This window comes from Labrus bergylta, chromosome 2, assembly GCF_963930695.1.
Source record: "Labrus bergylta chromosome 2, fLabBer1.1, whole genome shotgun sequence".
NCBI lineage: Eukaryota > Metazoa > Chordata > Actinopteri > Labriformes > Labridae > Labrus > Labrus bergylta.
Genome location: NC_089196.1, coordinates 32,183,716 through 32,204,539, shown reverse-complemented (window position 1 = coordinate 32,204,539; position 20,824 = coordinate 32,183,716). Strand labels below are relative to the sequence as shown.

At 42.4% G+C, this 20,824-nt stretch overlaps 2 protein-coding genes across 2 annotated transcripts in view; one reads left to right on the top strand and one right to left on the bottom strand.

Annotated features, from left to right (window-relative positions):
• LOC136181061 (stonustoxin subunit alpha-like) overlaps positions 1 to 4,547 on the top strand; it is an 8,448-nt gene extending 3,901 nt beyond the window's left edge. Inside the window, exon 4 of the mRNA XM_065961214.1 lies at positions 3,768 to 4,547. Within this exon, the coding sequence (XP_065817286.1) occupies positions 3,768 to 4,342 (575 nt within the window). The 3' untranslated portion in view covers positions 4,343 to 4,547. The remainder of the gene's footprint in view (positions 1 to 3,767) is intronic.
• The window catches only part of LOC136181089 (NLR family CARD domain-containing protein 3-like), a 119,177-nt gene that overhangs the window by 68,455 nt on the left and 29,898 nt on the right, over positions 1 to 20,824 (bottom strand). The gene's annotated exons all lie outside the window — the stretch shown is intronic.

Here is a 20,824-nt window from a genome sequence, read left to right as displayed (position 1 = left end):
GTTCCACTGTCATCAGTGATTACATTAGTGTACAAGTCCGGTCCTCTGAGGTCCGTCCGGGATAATGAAGGCGAGACGGCGCTGATGCAATATGTATGTGGCGGACTTTTATTTTTATTTTATGTTTATATATTGTCATAATGAAAGTTACTTATTGGAAACGGCTCACTACATGCGCGATTATAGCCTAAATAAAACCATCGGTTTAAATGATTGTGATGACGTGGATCTGTCAGTAAAGTTTGATATTTAGTGAAATAGGCTTGCTTTGTTGTTAAGGGAGCGAGCATTCTGCAGCATAAATGAGGCGGTGGTGTATTCTGAAGCAGAGGGGGAGAGAGGAGTGGTTCTGTCAACACACACAACAACAGGTATCAGGTTTCTGGTGTGCACGTGTGATTTGTTGTGATGATGGCGCCGGTCAGACACTACAGTGGGGATAGCATGGTCAGTGTAAACAAACTTGCATCGGGCAGCCCTATGCACGTAGTGAGGACGGCGCAGGAGTCCGAAAGATTTAATGGAAGCAAGGTTGTCCGGAGAGAAGTGGCAGGCGAGATTCCGGAGTTGCAGAGCGGAGTATGTTAGTAGTACCATGTCCGCAGCAGGGAGAGCAGCTGCTAGCCGCAGGCTGAAAGCCGCAAGCTACCGGGCGCCAGCCGGGGTCAGGAAAACCGCAGGAATGAGAGCCAAACCAGGATAAGGAAAGGACCAATTTTGTGGCAGACGGGGGACCCGTCTGGACACAATCTGAGCAGGAGAGCAGCAGCCGGCAGTCTGGTTGTCAGGCAGGCCTCTTCGCCGCCAGCAGCCGAGCCAGAGTAGGGGGGAAGCGGCAGCCAGCGGTAGCCAACAGGTGGCGCAGGGCGACGGGTCCAAGCCAGGTAGGGAGCCGACGTGGCCGACGAAGAAGGACGGTCCACCAATAAGGCAGGCGAGGGTCCAGTGATCACAGACTGGTGAAGATATCCTGATAGCTGTGCGAGAAGCTAACAGCTGATCGGCGGCTAGCGCTAACAGCTGATCATCATAGATGGTGAGTAGCTGTCAGTTTACACAAACTGAAAGCAGCAGCAAAGTCGATCTGTTTGCAGACTGTTAGTAGAGGATAAGTAGGAGGGAGAAGCATAGATAGCACAAAAGAAACACGATTTTTGTCACGGATCGTGAAGCGGCGACATACACGCCAGCGTCCTCGCTCAACCGGAACTTTTATAACATCCCAATCATCCTTTTATGGGCAATTAACACACTGAGCAATTACAACATGTGTGCTATATGAAGACCATTTCCTAGAAGTTTCCTGGACAGACAACTGGTCTCTTAACAGGAAAGAGTGTGTGTGTATGTGTGTGTGTGTGTGTGTGTGTGTGTGTGTGTGTGTGTATTAGAACATGATCTTATGACTTGGCTAAATTCAGAGGTTAGATAACTATTGGTTTGTGCCTGCTGCTGTCCAGATTGTGTTTCTGTTATGATTAAACCTTTCAGACTACAACAGGATGAGGGCTGGAAGTAACACAAAGTGATGATAAAAGTGAGGGTGATGGAAACTCATGAGAGTTTAAATATGAAATAAAAAATGTAAACTGAAATAAAAGTGATAATCCAGTGAATAGAAAATCACCATTCATCGCATCCAACAGAAATGTATATTTTACAACATGCAGTTTTTGTGACATTTCACATTTTGATGTTGGCTGCTGGCCGGCTGCTCGTAGTCGAGCTCGTGGAGCTCATCAACTTTAAAAACAACAGAAATCATTTTTGATTTGACGTTCATTTTCACAAACATGTAAATATGCAGAGTCTCTAACATCAAGTTCTCTCCTCAAAAACATCCAGACGTGAATTCAGTGATGAAATAGTAACAGAATATCTTTAGAGACATAAGCTAGCTCTCCTCCTCGTCTTCTGGCTGTGCAGACAGTAAGGCACACAGCAAAGTCCACGATCACCATAGTACAGGCCAGCAGGAACATCCAACAACAATACACAAGTCAGCTGCAGGCCGCCAGGTGGCCAGGTGAGGTCGGGACGGCGTGGCCTACACCTTAGACAAGCAGAGAAAAACTCACAAGGACTGAGATGTCATCTGTTTCTTCAGATTTTGATCTGTTCATCCAGTCCAGTTAAATTTACATTAAAACAAAAACATGTATGTTGTAGAGCCTAGATTGATGGTAAAGAAATGGTCTCCATGACTTCAGAAACACAGTTTAAAACTAGTTAGACAGGACAAAGGGACGTGGCACACTCCTGCTGCCATCACATTGTGTGTGACAGTGAAAGTGGAAATGAGGCTCCTGTTTGTGCTGAATGTGACCTCTGAGGACAGAACAGTTGGAGACAGCAGATGGTTCATAGATTCTTTGTGCTGCACTTTGATTAGTCAGACTTTATTCACTGCATGTGTTTGTTGATTTGGATCTCCATTCTTCCTGGCTGCCATGGTAACTCCATTTGAACTTGATTAGAAGTGGATTATTACATTTCAGTGCTGTCAAACATCATTCAGTGCTGAACATGAACTGTAAGTTTGATTGACTCTCAGTAAGTAGGGGTGTAACGGTACACAAACATTTCAGTTCGGTACAGTTCTCAGTTTTGAAGCTTCGGTTTGGTACATTTTCACTACAGTAAAGGGACCTGATGCAACGCTTTTTTTTCTTTATTAGGAACATTTATAATTTCCCTTTTTCACATTGGACTATGTGCAACACCGACAGTTCAGACTTGTACACCTGCTCAGGTTACTTTTTAATAACATTTTAAATTAAACACTGTAAAAAAAAAACGTAAAAGAAACTTATGCTGCTTCCTTCAATCAAAAAAAAGTCTCCAATAAATAAAAGATATGAATGAAATGAAATAAAGTTATTTTAGAATGAAATGAAGTCATTAATATAGCCTATATGTAAAAAATATTTATTTTTAATTACACTTCCACCTTTTAGTTTATGAAGGCAACACTTTTTTGAATGCTCTTTGAGCACATAATAAACCTAATCACATCTGGGACAGTGTAGTTTCAGAACTATTAATATTTCCCTCTGTCGATATAAGAACTTCAATGGCATTTTTTTATGGCTTTGGCCCGTTTAGAATTATTAGCAAAAGGCTGTCTGTTTTTTCCTAGTTGCAGTGATGTTTGCGTGGTGCCTTTTCAAGTGCTTTAATAAGTTGGACGTGTTGCCTGTGACGTACCCGATGTCCGCTGAACAAGAACGGCACACTACTCTCGTCTTGTCAACGTCTCTTTGTCCATTATTGTGGGAATGGGGAGGGAGGTGTTCATCCTATCATGCTGCAGGTTATTTTCCCACACAGACGTGTCTCCCCCTCCCCTTTTGCTCTTAGTTTGAGCGGGATCGTCGCTGAAAATGAAAACAAAACTTAAGAGTAAGTCTGTAAAAAGAACTCCATCCCGGTTATATGCAACTGTCCAGACCAACAGGACTCGAGGAACTACTAATCTGCACAGTTTGCACAGTTTATGTTTGAACTTTTTTACAAGTTACTAACTAAAAGCTGTGTCCCATATCAGCAGCCGCAGCCTTCCTCTATCCTGAGATGTGCTTCTGCTTTGCGGTCCGTGTGGGAACACAGATTAAATCACTTTTGTTCCGCGCGTACTCGGATCAGTCCTGTACCGAAACGATCCGGTCCGAGTACCTTTAAACTCCTATCAGTAAGTGTCAGTAAAGTTGTTGATGAATGAACAGATGATAACCTGCAGCTGTGTTGTGTCTCGTTCTCTCCATCAGACGCCTGTGAGCTGGAACTGGACACAAACACAGTGAACAGAAACCTCAAACTTTCTGACAACAACAGGAAGGTGACATGTGTGGAGGAGCATCAGTCATATCCTCATCATCCAGACAGATTTGAACACTGGCCTCAGCTGCTGTGTAGGACTGGTCTGACTGGTCGCTGTTACTGGGAGGTCGAGTGGAGAGGAAAGGTTAATGTATCAGTGAGTTACAGAGGAATCAGAAGCAGAGGAGGCAGGAATGAATGTTCGTTTGGATTTAATGATCAGTCCTGGAGTCTGATCTGCTCTGATAGAGGTTACTCTGTCTATCACAATAACAGAGAAACAGAGATCTCCTCCTCCTCCTCCTCCTCCTCTTTCTCCTCCTCCTCTTCCTCCTCCTCTGTCTCTAACAGAGTAGCAGTGTATGTGGACTGTCCTTCTGGCTCTCTGTCCTTCTACAGAGTTTCCTCTGACACATTGATCCACCTCCACACCTTCAACACCACATTCACTGAACCTCTCTATCCTGGGTTTGGGTTCTGGTCTCCTGGTTCTTCAGTGTCTCTGTGTGGTCTGTCAGTCTGAGAAACACTGCTGACTGAAGATCAGCTGACTCTGTTCACTCTGTCCAGCTCGTCTGTTTCATGGTTGGGGGGTGTGATAATGGGGGGTGGGGGTGGTAATGGGGGTTAAATGTTCTACATCACAGAAAAACAATGGACCCCCTTCTTTAATGTCTGTATTGTTCTGATCTCACCAATAAAAAACAAGTGACAATTAAACAATTAAAGTCCTCCTCCTGCTGTCTTGATATTGGCAGCAGGAGGAGGAGTCATGGCTCCAGATCTGTTACAAATGGTAAACTTGTCTCTCAGGTGTCTTCCCACAGGCCCTGAAAACAACAGCCACTCCTAGAAAAGAACAATCTAGACAATAATGAATCATTACAGGCCTATATCAAATCTTCCTCTGTTAGGTCAAATGATAGACAAAGCTGTGTTTCAGAAGTTAAATAACTTCTTGATATTGAACAACTGTTTGGATGTCTTCCAGTCAGGTTTTGGACCAAACTGCAGCACTGAGACAGCTCTGGTTAAAGAGTTTAATGACATCCGTTTAAACACAGGCAGAACCTCAGTCTAAGTTCTTCTTGGGTAACACTTTATATAAAGGTCCTTGAAATAAGCTGTTATTACCGTCAAATCCGCTGTATAAGACACACTTTAAACCCTCAGGCATCAGTTTAATTTACTACCCTCTTAAGTCATTCAGGACAAAAATCTACACTTCCATAATCTGCTATAAAAATAGAACAGATTACATTTTGTTGTTGCTTTTTTTCTGCATAAATCTCTTAAACAACTTCCGCCCTGCTCAAAACTACCAAACATTCAATCATTTTGAGGATTTTAACCCTTTAGATGGCAATTTCATCACTTGATGTCACTGTTATTATTTATGAAAAAAAAAGTTATTTTCCATATAACAAATATTTGGTGGCTGTGGGATTTTTTTTTTAAATCAGTCTTGGACATGTCAAAGATTATACAAAATATTTACTTTAATGCATTATTAGTTTTTGTGTAGCATCAGATTTAAAATGTACTACCCTCTTCAGTCATTAAGGACAAAAATGTTCACTTCCAAAAACTGCTATAAAATATTACAGATTCTTTTTTTCTGCTTTTTGGGTTAAATCTTTTGATCAACTTCAGTCCTGATCAAAACGATCAAATATTGAATAATTATCAGGATTTTTAACCCTTTAAATGCCAGTTTGATTACATGATGATAATATTTTTAATGAAAAAACACACAAAATAAAGTTATTTTCCATATAACAAATGTTTGGTGTTTGGGGGATTTTTTTAAATCAGTCTTTGTTTTGTTAAAATCTAAGGACAATCTGAAAATTTAAATATTTATATGCTTTTATTTACTTTGTGTTTAAAGGTTAATCAGCTTTATTATTACTTATCAGGTTATCTCTGTTGTCAGCCTTTATTTAAAGTTTGTATTGAACACTGGAGAGCAGCACTGAGCAGGTCAGGAAATCAGGTAACCTTTGTGAGCCAGGTGTGTAAACCTGCTGAGTGGCTCTAACTGACAGACAGGAGTGTCAGCGGTGTGTGTGAGAGCAGGAGTGAGGTGAGAGGCTGAGACACTTTCAGGCTGAATTCAATGAAAGGAAGACAGCAGAGATACCTTTGGTAAGTGTGCGGTGTTCTTTGGTAATTATCTGTTCAGAATGTTTGAATGGTGACATGTATTTAATGTAGGCTGTTTATTTCATAGTGATGCACTCTGTATTCTGGTTTTATAGTGTAGTGTTCACATGAAACAATTAAATTAGAAGGGTAAATAATAATTAATATTGAACACATTTAACTGGTTTGTTTAAATTATAAACAAAAGATAAAGAACTGAATAGATACTAAAATTCAGATTCCTTTAATGGTTATATTAACTTGAATTCTAATTTGTTTTGTTTGGTGTTAAAATGGGAAAAAGGAAGGTAAGGATGCTAAAAGATGCATGGTTAACATTGTATAAGTGGAAAACTGCTTCCCCAGTATATTTTACAATTATAATATGAATGTATATGTGAAGAATTTTGTTCATAGATATTTTCCTTGCTTTTCTGAACCACACACAATAAACAGTTGTAACCTCGCTGCATTAAAGTCTCCTCTTCGAACTCTTTTACTATCGTGGCCTAACCCAAACCAATGTGTTCAGTCTTTTAGAATAAGGGTCTGCTTGGAGGTGAAATATTGATAAATGAAAGCAGTTACTTTTATTGAAATAGAAAAGTTTTAAGATTGATGACGAGTCAGGTTACCGTGGGAATTGGATAGCGCCAAGACCAATCGAAGAATCATTTTCCTCTTAGCTGAAAGTGTATAAAAAGCAGTGAAGCAGCAAAAAGGAAGCCAAAGAGAGAAATGATAATAGAACAAATACACAGACCATTGAAGTGTTTTTTTTTTCCATATACCATTTAGTTACACACACTGAAGGCTATAATGCATCTCTATCATTTCTTCTAACAAGATGTTGAGTAAATCCAGAATGCCAGATGACATCTACAGGTGTTGTCATTCAGTTTTTAATTTTCTTTATTTTGTATTCTGACTGCAGGATTCTTATTAAGGCTTACAGGTTTTCAGTGAAATCGACATCGACCTGACCTGACTGTGGTCGCTCTGCATCAGGATCTGCTGAACTCCTTTTCTTTACCAAAGACACTTTAGACACTTGACACAAAATAACACAAGTAGATGAAAGTCTTTCTCACTCTACATCAGTTTATTTATTACAAGGTTCCACATGAGCTGTCTGAAGAACTTGTGCTACCCAACACAGAGGCCTCCAAGGAAACAGAGTGACAGAAAGAAGAGAAGATATCAGGAGAGAAGAAGGATCCTTACACTGTAACTGTTTCATATAAACCCTTTCAATTCAAATGTCATAGCTGCCCCAAACTTACTGGTTCATATGTCAGCAACAAAACATCAATGTCAAAAAAGTAGAGACAGATTTCTGTCAATAGAATTGTCTTATATCCCTTTATAACTGCACTTATACATCTTGTTGGGGTTGTATCAAGTCAACTTTGGTTATATTCTTTAATAATTATACTTAATTATTAATAATATAAATAAAATATCATTAAACTATGTTTAATCTCGTTTTAGGGCACCAACCTGTAATCAGGCAAACATAACCAAAATATCACTCAAATCAGTCTCAAATTAGTTATTTAATTACTAATATTATTAATAATGAATAACTATATTTAATAAATTGAAGGCGTGAAATCCGTACACAAAGCCTTCGCACCCAGCTTATATCACAATGTAAATACACTAGTAACCACAAACAACTGCTCTCTTAAATTATAACAGAATTTATTTAAACAAAGCAACATCAATCCAAAATCAATGAACTTAATTAAACAAATAACTATTATAAACTAATCTAGGCAACAAACATTATCAAGCAAATGCTTGTGGAAGGGGTGTGAATGTAGGTGTGTGTGTGTGTGTGTGTGTGTGTGTGTGTGTGTGTGTGTGTGTGTGTGTGTGTGTGTGAGAGAGAGAGAGAGAGAGAGAGGGGGAAGAAGAAAAGTGGGGAGATGGCTTCGTACCCACGTGGTCGTTCACGATGGCTCAAACCTAACAAAGACCTGGGTACGTGGGTGCGTGGGTGCGTGCGTGCGTGCGTGTGTGGATGAAAGGGAGAGAAAAGGGGGGGGACGATTACTTCGTCTCACGTGGTCGCCCTTCCCATGGCGCACACCTAACAAAGGCCTAAATGTGGCCTTAATGTCTAAAAGACACCGAGTTCGGCCCTACATGATCTGTGTCTCTGAGGCGTCTGGATAGCCGCGAGTGTATAGATCTCTGTGCGTAATGGCGCGGTGGTGGAGTTTTAAACAGGTAAAACTCAGGATGCAGCGGTCCAACAAAGACACAGTTTCTGATTCGATCAACAATTGTTAAAAACACTCTCTAAAGCTAATTCTGCCCAGACCTAATTAAGCCTCACTTGTGAATCGCTTTGTCCGCGATTGGTGAAGGAAAAGAGTCCGGCGATGGAGCAGATCTTCTGTCCGTCCTGGTGCAGAGGCATCTGATGGCAGCGAGGGTCCCTTACGGTGAGAGCGGCTTCGTTGGTTCTCCGTCGAGTGGAAAGATGTCCTTTGATGTCCTTTCGTTGCAGGACGGAATAAGACCGTTATCTTTCTGATAACCTGTTATAGTCAGACGCTCTCCGAGAAACTGAGATGCGTTCACTGGACAATCCGAGCTCGGAATTTAGAACACTGCCGGCCGCGGATTACCTGCGCGTCAAAAAAAACCTTAAAACAAAGGAAGATTGTTGCAGGAAACAGGAGGTGAGTTTGGGTCTCCGAGCACTAGAAGTCAGCGCGTGGAAAGAGGAAGAACAATGGAAGTCTTGGAGTTTTTGTAGCCTGGCCTGCTCCATGGGGGGTCTACCTCAGGTCCCCTCCAATGAGGAGAGAGAGGTTCCGGTCCCCCCTTACTTCACGCGTAGGTGTGAAGTACCGCAGGGGATTCTGGGATTAAGAGTCCTTTTAGGCCTCTTTGTGATCTCAGTGAATAACTCAAATGAGGCTTTTACAGAGGTGCAGGCCCAAGTCCATTGTTTGACTGTCCTAAGCCTGCGTGGCCCAACATCCCCCCTTTGTCCTGAAGAATGGGATTGCGGGTCGCGGTCTTTAGGGCGAATAGGGCCAACAGTCCATGTGTTAGGAGACAAATGTTCAAATAGTTAGTGAGCAAAAAGTCCATACATTTTGAGAGGCATTCGGTCTGGGCAGACACTGAGGCAAAGTCTGGGCAGACTGTCTAACTATGTCTAAAGCTAGGCATAAAACTTAACCAGGCATTAGCAAAGCCTTGCTACTGGAGGTGCATTCTTTAACAAAACAAATGAAACAAACAGACAAGAGGAGGAGAGAAAGAGAAGAGTATCAGGTGTATATTTGTGGGCTAACTTCTAGCCTGGGCAGGAGTAAGCCTGTGGGAAGGTGTTTGTGGCATGTAGGTGTGTAAATGTACATGTATATTATGTGTCTCCCTACCAATGTCAAAACACAAAACAGGGACTAGGAAACATTCATGTCGGTAGAGTGACATTGTTGTGTTTCCAGAATGGATGCTACACCCCCACTCCTATGTGGAGTCAGAATCGGGTCACGTGACACGTGACATAAGCGTGATCTCTTGATCTCTTTCATACTAAGCTGATGTGTACGACTATGCAGGGTGACATCTGGGTGACGCACGCAGCCATGCAGATTGTGCATGAAGATGGACTTGAAAGTTGGGTTCTCTTCCAAACCTGAAGCCTCACGTCCCTGGAAATATGCAGATCTTAGTCGCCAGTAATAATCTTTGGGGGACTCGTGCTTCTGGTGCACGACACTGAAAGCACTAAGAAGGGCAGATGCAGGGTCAATGTAGGTGGAGTATTCCTGGCGCAAAGCATTGCAGAGCGCAGAGTACTGGTATCTGATCTCAGGGTGAAGGGTAGTCGTGAAGTTATGGACACTCTTGGAAGTTGTCTTCCAGATCAGCCTGAGTTTTTTTCTTGTGGATGCATCAGGTACCTCACTGAGACACAGGTTAATCGCTCCGAGGTAATCATCGATGCAGAGGTCTGAGTTATCTGGATCAAACCGCTCTACATCCTTTGCCATAGATTCAATGAGCCTTATGCACATTCTTTGATCTCAGGGTAGAAGGGAGCCATCCGAGTCACCTGAGGTTTGGATATTCCTCAGCCGTGAATCCTGCAATGGGAACCTACAGGTAGCAGGAGGGGGCCTGGTGTTATCTCTGCCTCTGGGGGCTGAGAAGTCACCCCCCTTCCTATGTGGTGATTCAAACCTGTGAAGGTGTGAAAGGGTGTCACAGTTGTCAGAGAACTAAGGCGTTTCCCCAAGGAGCGGGGCTCCACAGTCAAAATCAGGGAAAACTAGACTTATTTCCTCAGTCCTTGGGTTATCCTGGCTTCTCGGTTCTTTACTGAGCTTTTTCAGCAGGGTTGTTTGATCTCTTAAGGGGCTTGGTCCAGGATCAGAGTCATATCCTGACGATATGTCTTGCTCCATGCTTACCTGTGCTCCCTGAATTAATTCAAACATGTCCAACACTTTCTGCTTGGCAGTTTGTAAGTGCTGACTAACAGATTTGTTTCCTTTCTGCAAGGATCAGACCTTTGGTGGGAGTGTCCCCATGAAATCACGGACACTCCTAGCCGTAGTCTTCCAGATCCGTTTCAGTTTTTCATGTGAGGACGCATGAGGCAGATCAAGGAGACAATGGTCAACTTCTCTAAGGTAGTCGTTAATACTTGAATCTGGGCTATCTGGGTCAAAACGCTTCAGATCTTTGGCCTGAGGTTCTATCTGCCTGGTTCGCAGGCCCTGACCCAAAGGCTGGCGAGGGTCGTCCAATTCGTCTGACGAATCGTAAGCCCTGTGGTTGTCACGGTAGTACAGTTGTAACCGTGGCGGGGTTTGTGTTCGGCTCAGACGTGGCCGTCTATCGTGGGACAGGTAGCGTTCGGTGCCCAATTGGGCCCGTGTCTCCTCCCTGTCTCTAGGGGGAGTAAAGCCTCTCCTCCTGCGGGGTGAGGGTTCTCTTTGCTCAAAGCGTATTGCGGAACGCGGGGGCCCTTCATCTTTAATCATCCAGCTCTTTACCGGGTGGTCTGAGGACGTGGGCGCTTTTGTGCCTGGGTCGACCCGGCGGTGCCTTCCCCTCTCCTCCAGATCCTGCAACATGTCTGTCTCCCTCCTCCAGGGGCTTGTTTCAGTCTCCCATCCTTTGTCTGAGGTTTCCTCAGCTGATCTGGGGGCTGCAGTACTTATCTGCCTATCCTGAAATCTGGGTACCGGGTCACTTCGTTTCTTCTGCTCGGCCAGTTTGCTGCTTTCATGCAGTGTTTTATTCTCCTCCTGCAGGGCCTTGCAATTTTCCTGCAAGGTCTTTAGTTTATCCTGCATTCTTTCGAAGTCGTCCCACAGGATCTGTCCTTCTTCTAGTACCCGGGCTAGCTGTTCCTGGTGTATCTCATTCTGCACATTTGATTTGCGCTGATAAAGGAGGAGAATTTCGCCTAGAACATCTGAAACTGTACGTGTTGGCTTTCCAGTTGGTTGATTTGCATATTCAACCAAGCCCTTTAGTTTCTCTTCACATGTGCTGAGGGTGTAGGAATTCAGGCTGTCGAGCTGCTCTATAGGGAGGTGGATAAGATTAGCAACTACGTCTTGAAGGGGTGGATCATCTGATCCATCGTGAGCTTAGGCCCATGGTTGATGTATGTCTTCTGCATACATTCTGTCTTTATTAGGGGTGAGCCTGGCTCTGTGGTTGACAAGATCAACTAGCTCTTCTAACTTCTAATCACTAATGCTAATTGACTAGCTATATAGGTTGACACTCTCCTCTAAGGAGAGGTTTGTCAGACCGGCAGCAGTTTCTTGCAGTGCTGCGTCGTCTGATCCAAAAGGAGTCTCAGCTCCCGACTCACCTAGGGTCTTGGTACACAAGAGCAAATCTTATCTAAGTTTTCCAACTGATCACTGCAGTCTATCCTGGAAGATAGGAGAGGGGATTCACACCTCAAGTCCTCAAAGGAAGGGAGGAACTCACACCTCTCAGACAACTGGCTATGCAACAATGATGAGGTTACACTCTTGGATGGCCAAATGGCTCTCAAACAACAAGGAGCACCACAATCCTTTAGTAGAATACTTCAGGATCAAAATCTAGATGAATGCAACAAATCAAGTTCCTTGATAAAGTCACACTAGCTGCATCATTATGTCCAATTGTTGGATGGACCCAAAGGGGACAACAGTTATGGCTTTAACCATTAACTAACAACATACAACACAACTAAGCCACAGCTTGATGTCTGCTTTGCTTAAACCACAAAAATTTAAAGAAAATATAATTTTCTTCAGAAGGATCCTTTTTAGGATTTAAGTTTGGATTACTGTGCATTAACAGTGCAATAAAGCTGATTTATTGAAGGTCTCACACGGGGCACCATTTGTTGGGGTTGTATCAAGTCAACTTTGGTTATATTCTTTAATAATTATACTTAATTATTAATAAAATAAATAAAATATCATTAAACTATGTTTAATCTCGTTTTGGGGCACCAACCTGTAATCAGGTAAATATAACCAAAATATCACTCAAATCAGTCTCAAATTAGTTATTTAATTACTAATATTATTAATAATGAATAACTATATTTAATAAATTGAAGGCGTGAAATCCGTACACAAAGCCTTCGCACCCAGCTTATATCACAATGCAAATACACCAGTAACCACAAACAACTGCTCTCTTAAATTATAACAGAATTTATTTAAACAAAGCAACATCAATCCAAAATCAATGAACTTAATTAAACAAATAACTATTATAAACTAATCTAAGCAACAAACATTATCAAGCAAAGGCTTGTGGAAAGGGTGTGAATGTAGGTGTGTGTGTGTGTGAGAGAGAGAGAGAGAGAGAGAGGGGGAAGAAGAAAAGGGGGGAGATGGCTTCGTACCCATGTGGTCGTTCACGATGGCGCAAACCTAACAAAGGCCTAAATGTGGCCTTAATGTCTAAAAGAGACCGAGTTCGGCCCTACACGATCTGTGTCTCCGAGGCGTCTGGATAGCCGCGAGTGTATAGATCTCTGTGCGTAATGGCGCGGTGGTGGAGTTGGTCTCCAGATGTACGTTTACACGGGAATATGTGTGTGTGTATGTTCGTAGAAGGGGAAATAAAAGAGGATAAAAGAGAATAAAAGAGAAATGCGTGCCTGAAGAGGCCGGATCACAGTCCGATTCCCGCGCCACAACTCACGCCATTGTCAACAAATGGTCCACAGTGTAAAGAATGAAAAACGTATTAAAAGTTAAACGGTAGACAAACATGATGAGTACATCTGTAATCTTCATCGTTGTTCTGTTTGAATATTTGACCATTTAATTAAAGTTAAATATTTATTCTCTGCTTGTCTTGATGTAATCCTCATTTCAGAATAAGCAGGGCCCATTGAATGACTTTATTACTATGTGTCTGTGGCCAGCAGAGGGTGCTGTTTACTAACATTACAGTCACAGCAGCTGCTATCAGAGCCTGTGCACATTAGAGAAGCTGTGATTGAAATGTGTTGACCTGTTTCAGGTGACACATGAAGGTTAATGTGAGCTGAGAGGAGAAACATGAAGACGTTTCATCACATCCTGTTGTCTGTGTAAGTATGATCATGAATTCATTCATCTTGGTGATTTTGTGGATATTTCAATCTGTCTACCATCTTAGGGTGGTTCTTATTTTGGGTCTCAATAGCTGTAGCAGTATGTGTAAGAGTCTCAGAGCAGCAGAGCTTTATGTGGAGGGGAACAGAGTGTATGTTGGGAGCTTTAAAAGGTAACAATGTTAGCTCAGACTGAAATGTATATGTCTGACATTTACAAGTCTAGGTAATGTCACCTTTCTAGCCTTTTAGAAGTGTATCCACATAGAAAGGAATCTGTTGGCTGTACATGTAGTGTGCCTATTTTAATACTGAATTACATTGAATCATGAAGCTTCTACTTTCACTTGCTTTATTGTCTGAACCGCAAACCTACAACTTATCGCACTCTGACTGTAATGTCATGTTCCCATATGGTTTTACTTCCTGTTTACTATCTGACTTGTCTAACCAATACATGACATCCCTCCTTTTCTTGGAAATAAACCTAATCCAATGGTGTATTATTTTACTGAACTTTCAACCCAGCATTAATATCATTTGCACATCTGAGAGTCTTTCAGGTGTCCGCTTGACTCCCTGAGGCCACTGGTCTGCCTGAACTTTATAAATCCTGTTTTGGTGTCATTGTCTGTGGCCCAATCTCGATGTCCACCCTCACACACTCATCAACTTTGGTGCCCGTTCCCAGTAAGTCTGTGAGGATTTAGTGTTGTCCCACAGTCGAGTCTTCAAGTGTTTGAGGGATCTCTCGCTGACTTTAAGAGCCCTTTATGCACCCTGTCCGTAAGTGGGAATATCTGCAGACTTAACATGAGGGAATTATCCATAGTTCATAGCATTGTGACGTGAAACATATGATTCCCCAGGGAAGCCCACGATAAAAAAACAGGCAGGTGAAACCACGCTCTATTTACAGTACTCTACTGCGAGTCTTTAGGCAAAACAAAAACAAGAGAGATAGAGAGCATATTAGTCCGTTATATTTATAGAAGATAAATCTTTATTTATCCCACAACGAAGACATTCATATAGGCCTATAGTAGAACTTTTTATAAGCGCCATGGCTGTGAGTGAGTAAAGTAAAAAATGTAAAATAAGCTTTTGCTACATGACATCATGTAGTCATGGTTACAGAGAAGTTGCAAAGTGCTGTCCCATTTGTATTTAACCATTAGAGCCCTCGCAGCCTCATGCACTCAATCACTTTCCAGGTGATGTCGATAAAGTCAGAAAGGGCTCAGGGTTTAGGGTTTAGGGATGATATCTTGATTCAGCCCATGAGAGCAGTACGGTGAGGGAGATTGGTTTCACCTGGCTCAGAGTGACACCGATTCAGAGAGCCTCTCTGATTGGCCACAGGCAGCAGGTGACTGGGTAGAAAAGGTAGAAGAGGACAGCACACTGATTGGTCTGTGTGTGTAGGCCTACTCGTAGACTTTTCATGGTCAACTTAATAGAGATGGGAAGATGAAGCCTCATGACTGATGATGGCTAATAAATCCTCCACACTTGATTCAAAAAATGGTTCATTACTCGAGGCTTCAATGACACAGTGCTCGAGTAGGACATCTAGTGGTCAATAAAATGAAGTGCAATCGAGACGTGTTATTTATTGGTTCATGGATTGTGTGGGATTTGATTCACCGTGCACATTCCTGTTCCACTACACTACATGGTTGTATGATTTCAAGCTGACACAATAAAATTTCAAATGAACTCATGTTGAAGACAACACGTCTGATTGTAGTCGGCTATAGCTCTACTTAGCCTGACACTTTCTGGTATGAATCATATTCTATCCTATTACAAGTTTAAATACCGGTAGCTTAAAAGATGTTGAATAGTGAGTGTTCAGGGGCCGTATTCGCAAAGCCTCCGAAGTACTAAGAGTTGCTTTTAGTGACAAAATTCTAAGAAAGTTTGTAGAATCAGGACATTTCCCCTCAAAGTTAGGACTAGATCTTTGTAACTAAGTCATTCACAAAGTGTCTTAGGCCTTCGGAGAGCTCCTCAGGTGTAAAACTGTGATGAGTAGTGAGGAGGACTTTAAACAGGATGAAGAGTTTCTCAAGCTGAGAAGAAAACAGAGAAATGTTCTTTAAACAGGACATGAGGAATATTTTTATTGACTCATAGGTGGGCCCAACAGACAATAATGATTTGTGCAGACATTTAAATCCATCTCAGACTTTTTTCAGTGGAAAGTGAGACATGTTAAGTTGTGTGGTTACCTCCACAGGTGCATCCAATAACTAATTAAGACTCTTTACCTGCTGGTGTAACGATCAGCATGTGATTTCAAACATCTTGTAAGCTGGGGGTGCCCACACTTTTTGGCTTGTGAGCTACTTTTAAAATGATCTACCTGCATTAAAATATGCTAAATATATTTATTTATATATATATATATATATATATATACTGGGTATACTTTATATATACAATATATTTTGGCATACCTTGTGTAATCCAGGGTCACTAGTGCTGTTATCTTCTCACTTTTATTATTTAAATATTGAAGATAGTGTAATAAATTGATGTAACTTGAAACAAAACAGTTATTATTAATTAGACAATTAAACTAAAATTATCTGTAAAACGTCAGCTTTAATATAACAAAAGTACTTTGATAAATACTGTTACGTGTATTAAATGCTAATAAACATACGTGATCAGTCAAACCACCTGTCAATCTTAATGTCATTTTGACTAAATTAGCCAATCTAAAATAAGACCCGCCCACATTTCTCCGTGATTGACTGTGAATCATGGAGATCACCTCCACCTGGTTGTTTGTGTGTCTATATATTGATTGCTGAGCTCTGTGGTGACCGTTTGACCATGTGTAATGAAGAGCTGTGCTACATTCAAACTTTGTGTTGAGCTCAGCTAAACATCTTCATCTGATTCCTACAAACTTTAGTTGAATCAGAAGCTGTCAAAGTTTTCTGACACATGTTCCTCACTTCCTGTCTAAAAGAAAACCAGGGCCCTTTCCGAATTGTCACAGTTTAGTATGCAGTACGTACTATTCAGTATGGAGTTTCAGTATACTGAACTTTCGTGGTCATTCAGTATGCATTTTTTGGGTCTGTGCAGTGTACTGAACATTTCAGTATGGTTACTAACTTCCGGGTTTCATGCAGTATGGATCGGATGCGTGCTTTCAGGAAATTTAGTGTATACTAACTCCCACAATGCTGTGTGAGAAACGTAAATATAAAACGTCACTTCACGTGCGCTTCCAAAGCAAAACAAATGACCATGGATGCAGCTGGTTCAGGCAACATGCCTTTCAAATGTGAAGTTGTTAAATTGGTTATATGCAATGTGACGTTTTGTATTATTCACTGAGCCACAGTGCATATCATGTAAAGTCTCTGCAATGAGTTATCAGAAGCTCAAAAACATTTACTCATGATTATTGTATGGATGTTGAAAACAAGTGCTTGTGCTGCACAGGGACAGATGACCACACGCGGCAGCTGATCCGGTGGAGAGCCCGGACAGCGGAACGCTGCCCGCAAGGGTTTTGAGTAAGTTATACCATTTGCATCTGTAGATTTCATAGATAGGTGCTGTCATGAGCTACGACAGGCTATATGGGCTCACAATCTATACTATTTTGCCTTAAAAGACGATGTCAGTGCTATGTCGTGTGATGGTCTAACTCGAAGATAAGCTTCAAGGTGATTTTATCCTGGTATTAACCCATTACAATTACACTACACTTCTCATTAGAGCATGTGCACAAGAGATGGGGGTGGAGGGGATAGTCCCCGTCCTCGCTCTGAAGAAGAGGTGGGAGAATTTGAAGCAGAAGTACAAAGTATGTAACTCATACAACTTGCACATTACATGATCAAGACTGACATGCCATTTATTTGACCATTCATGCTACTGGTCCAGGAGGCTCTGCCAACTGTGACAATTTTTGCTGCACACAGGATTCCTGTGACACATTTCACACTGTGCAACATTGAGAATATTCAGTATGCCAATGGAATTTGAACTGAACAACATAAAATATACCTCATTGCTTAACATTACAATGGAAACGTGGTTGTGTATTTGAATGGATATTGTTCACTAAAATATTGTGTATTCTCATGTTTCCTCAGGAGCTGAGGACCCCTAAAACAGGGGTTAGTACAGAGGGAGGGGAGATGACAGCTGCTTCCTGGAAGTGGTACAATTTAATGGATGAGGTGCTTGGGGCCAGCCACATCATCACACCGCTGGCCCTGGCATCTTCATCCTCCCAGGGAGAAGCTGTCATGTCCTTTCCCTCTCAAGAGTCAGTTGCTGCCTCTGCCTCCACCTCAGCCTCCACCTCTGCCTCCACCTCTGCCTCCACCTCAGCCTCTGACTCTGCCTCCAGCTTAGCCTCCACCTCTGCCTCCATCTCCTCTCCTGCCACTGGCTCTCCTCCCAGACCCAGCACCTCCTCTCTGTCCTCCTTCTCCCACTCCTCCACCTCCTCTCCACCTGCCAAAAGACGCAGGAGACCACCACCGTGGATGAGACTGTTTGAGCAGCTGGAGAGGAGGGACGAGGAAAGGGAGAGGAAAGCAGAAGAGAGAGAGGAGAGGCTGCTCAATGAGATGAGGGAAAGGGAGGAGAGATGAGAGAGCAGCAGGCGAGGAGGGACAGGGAAAGCAGGGATAGAGATGAGCGGTTTGCGCGAGAAGCGGCTGCCCGTGAGGAGCGCTTCTTAAATATTTTGTTTATTTGTTTATAATGTTTATGTTGGCAAGTTTGTTTGATTGTTATTTTTGCATTTAAAGCCACTTTGTGTTATTTATTCATCCAGTGAAACTGCGGAATTTATTTTGTCATTTGTTAAATAAATAATTGATTTTGTACATACTGTATTTGTCTGCATTGTATATTATAAATGACATCTCCAATAATGAAAGATATTGTACAAATGTAGAACATGCCAGTATTAGACTTCATGGTGAATCTCATTGTTCATCTTTGCTGGGGCCTTTGTCCATTTACAGTAATGAAAGCAAATGTGTCAATTCATCTGGCACATTCATTCTTAGCATGAAATTTCTGAACAATGGATTGAACAGTGTTTCTGGACTGGTTATTATATCATTTGGGAGATATGTCAGGACCCTTTAAATCATTTTGGGAACTGAAGTTGGCTCTTTCACCCCATAAAATCTTCATGTAGGAAGTAACACCTCTTGCATAGCACATGAAAAGTTAAGCTTTTGCTGTAGCGCTAGACAAATCACCAATGTTCTTAATACAGAGAATTCCTGCTGCCCAACAACCCAATCAGCATAATTAGATTCAATCTCTAAACAAAGGTCAATCCGTTGTCCTTGTGATTGAGGTTAAGGTAAGTGGAATGCAAACTCCACATGTTAAATGTCATCCTTGAGAAGGAGGTAGATGACAATTGTAAATTAGGTTACACTGAAAATACACACTGACCATAAACTTTAAATGATTAAAAGCAACACTCCATTCATGCAATTTCCTGAAGAAAAGTCTTTATTATATTGACCCAGCCATGTTTTGTTTTGTTTAATACAATGTTAATTGTGTTGGATCATTAGCTTCCCTGTTGACAGGTACTGACAGGAGGCGCGACAAGAACGCAGATCCAGGGCCTCCCAAAAAAATAAAAAAATAAAATGAAAATGTTATGACAGTGATAAGTGGAGGGTGAATAGTGTATTGTGTAAATGTGTCAGGTGTAATGTGTTTAGTGACAAACAATGTGCTGTGCATGCGAGGTTCAGGTGCTCTTCAAGTGGTGTAGTCATGATCACACAGTGCAGGAACACAGACTACAGGTGCTGAGACTGCAGCTGCGAGCTGATCTCAAAGGCCATCAGCCACCTAAGGATGAGCAGGAGCATCAGGGTCAGCCTCATCCGCGTCCTGATCATCAGGATCAGGGTCAGCCTCATCCGCGTCCTGATCATCAGGATCAGGGTCAGCCTCATCCGCGTCCTGATCAGAAGGGGATTCCAGGTCCTCTGTACCCAGGCACAGGTTGTGCAGAACAGCACAGCAGGTTATCACCTCCACAGCAAATGGAATTCTCACTTCCATAGCCTTGAGGAAGATGGTCCGCCACCTGGTTTTCATGCCTGCTCTACAACGAGCCTGGCTCTGGAGAGCTTGCCATTGAACCTGCGGTGTACAGGCTCCCGATAGGGTGTGATGAGGGTGATGGGGTCTTGGATCTCCAATGAGGCACCATGCCTGTAAGGGGTACAGCTGATGAACATACATATCAGAGTGCCTGAGGACACGTGCATCATGGACTGATCCAGGGTAACCCACAAAGACGTCCAGGAACTTCCCCCTGTGGTCACAGATGGCCTGGAACTGGATCGAGTGGAAGAGCCTGTGGTTTAAATATGCCTGCTCGTGTGCTGCTGGGACAACCACTCTCACATGGCAGCCATCAATGCTGCCAGCCACACGAGCAAACACTGCCGACCCCGCCAGGCGAGCAAAACCAGCACCAACTCCGTCCATTTCTGCAGCAGTGGGGAAACGGATCACCCGCTTCACAATGGCAAGGACCCTCTTACTGGCCTTGTGCACCAAGTCAAAGACTGTTTGTGTTGGAATTGCAAAAGCCTCTACCACGACACGGTATGATGTGGCACTAGCCAGCCAGTAGAGGAACACCAGCATCTCCAGTTCCCTGCCCCAGCCGTGGGTAGAGCGGTCCTCCTCCAAAGTAGCCATCAGCAAGTTCAAGGCACCCCTGCTCAGGCGGAAATGTGGCCTTGTATCCTCACCACCAAAGTACAGCCTCAGGAGTGGTACCTGGAGGTTTATTTGGCAGTATATGCCTCTAGCTCCCCTGGTATGCTGCGGGGAAAAGAAGGTTCTGAGTTAGAATCTGTGTAGTAATTCAGTTTACAATAGGCTGTTCAGTTAATGCAAGTATATTATATCAACGGCAAAACCAAATAACTGGAAACATTACATGGCTGGACTCACTTAGACAATAATTGCACATTGCGTTATTTTACATTCTTTGTCAATTGCAAACTATTAATAATTAGAAACAGTTTTTCCCAATGCCACACAGTTTTAATGTGCATTTGGTGTGTATTACATGGAAATGTTTTCGGTAGCTACATACAGGTCAAGTACAAGATAAACACTATATAACTAATTGCATTATGGTTAATAATGAGATAACAAACTTTAATCAGCTGACTATATAGCTAACATTACCCTGCTCCAGCGTTTTACGTGTGGTTAGCTTCA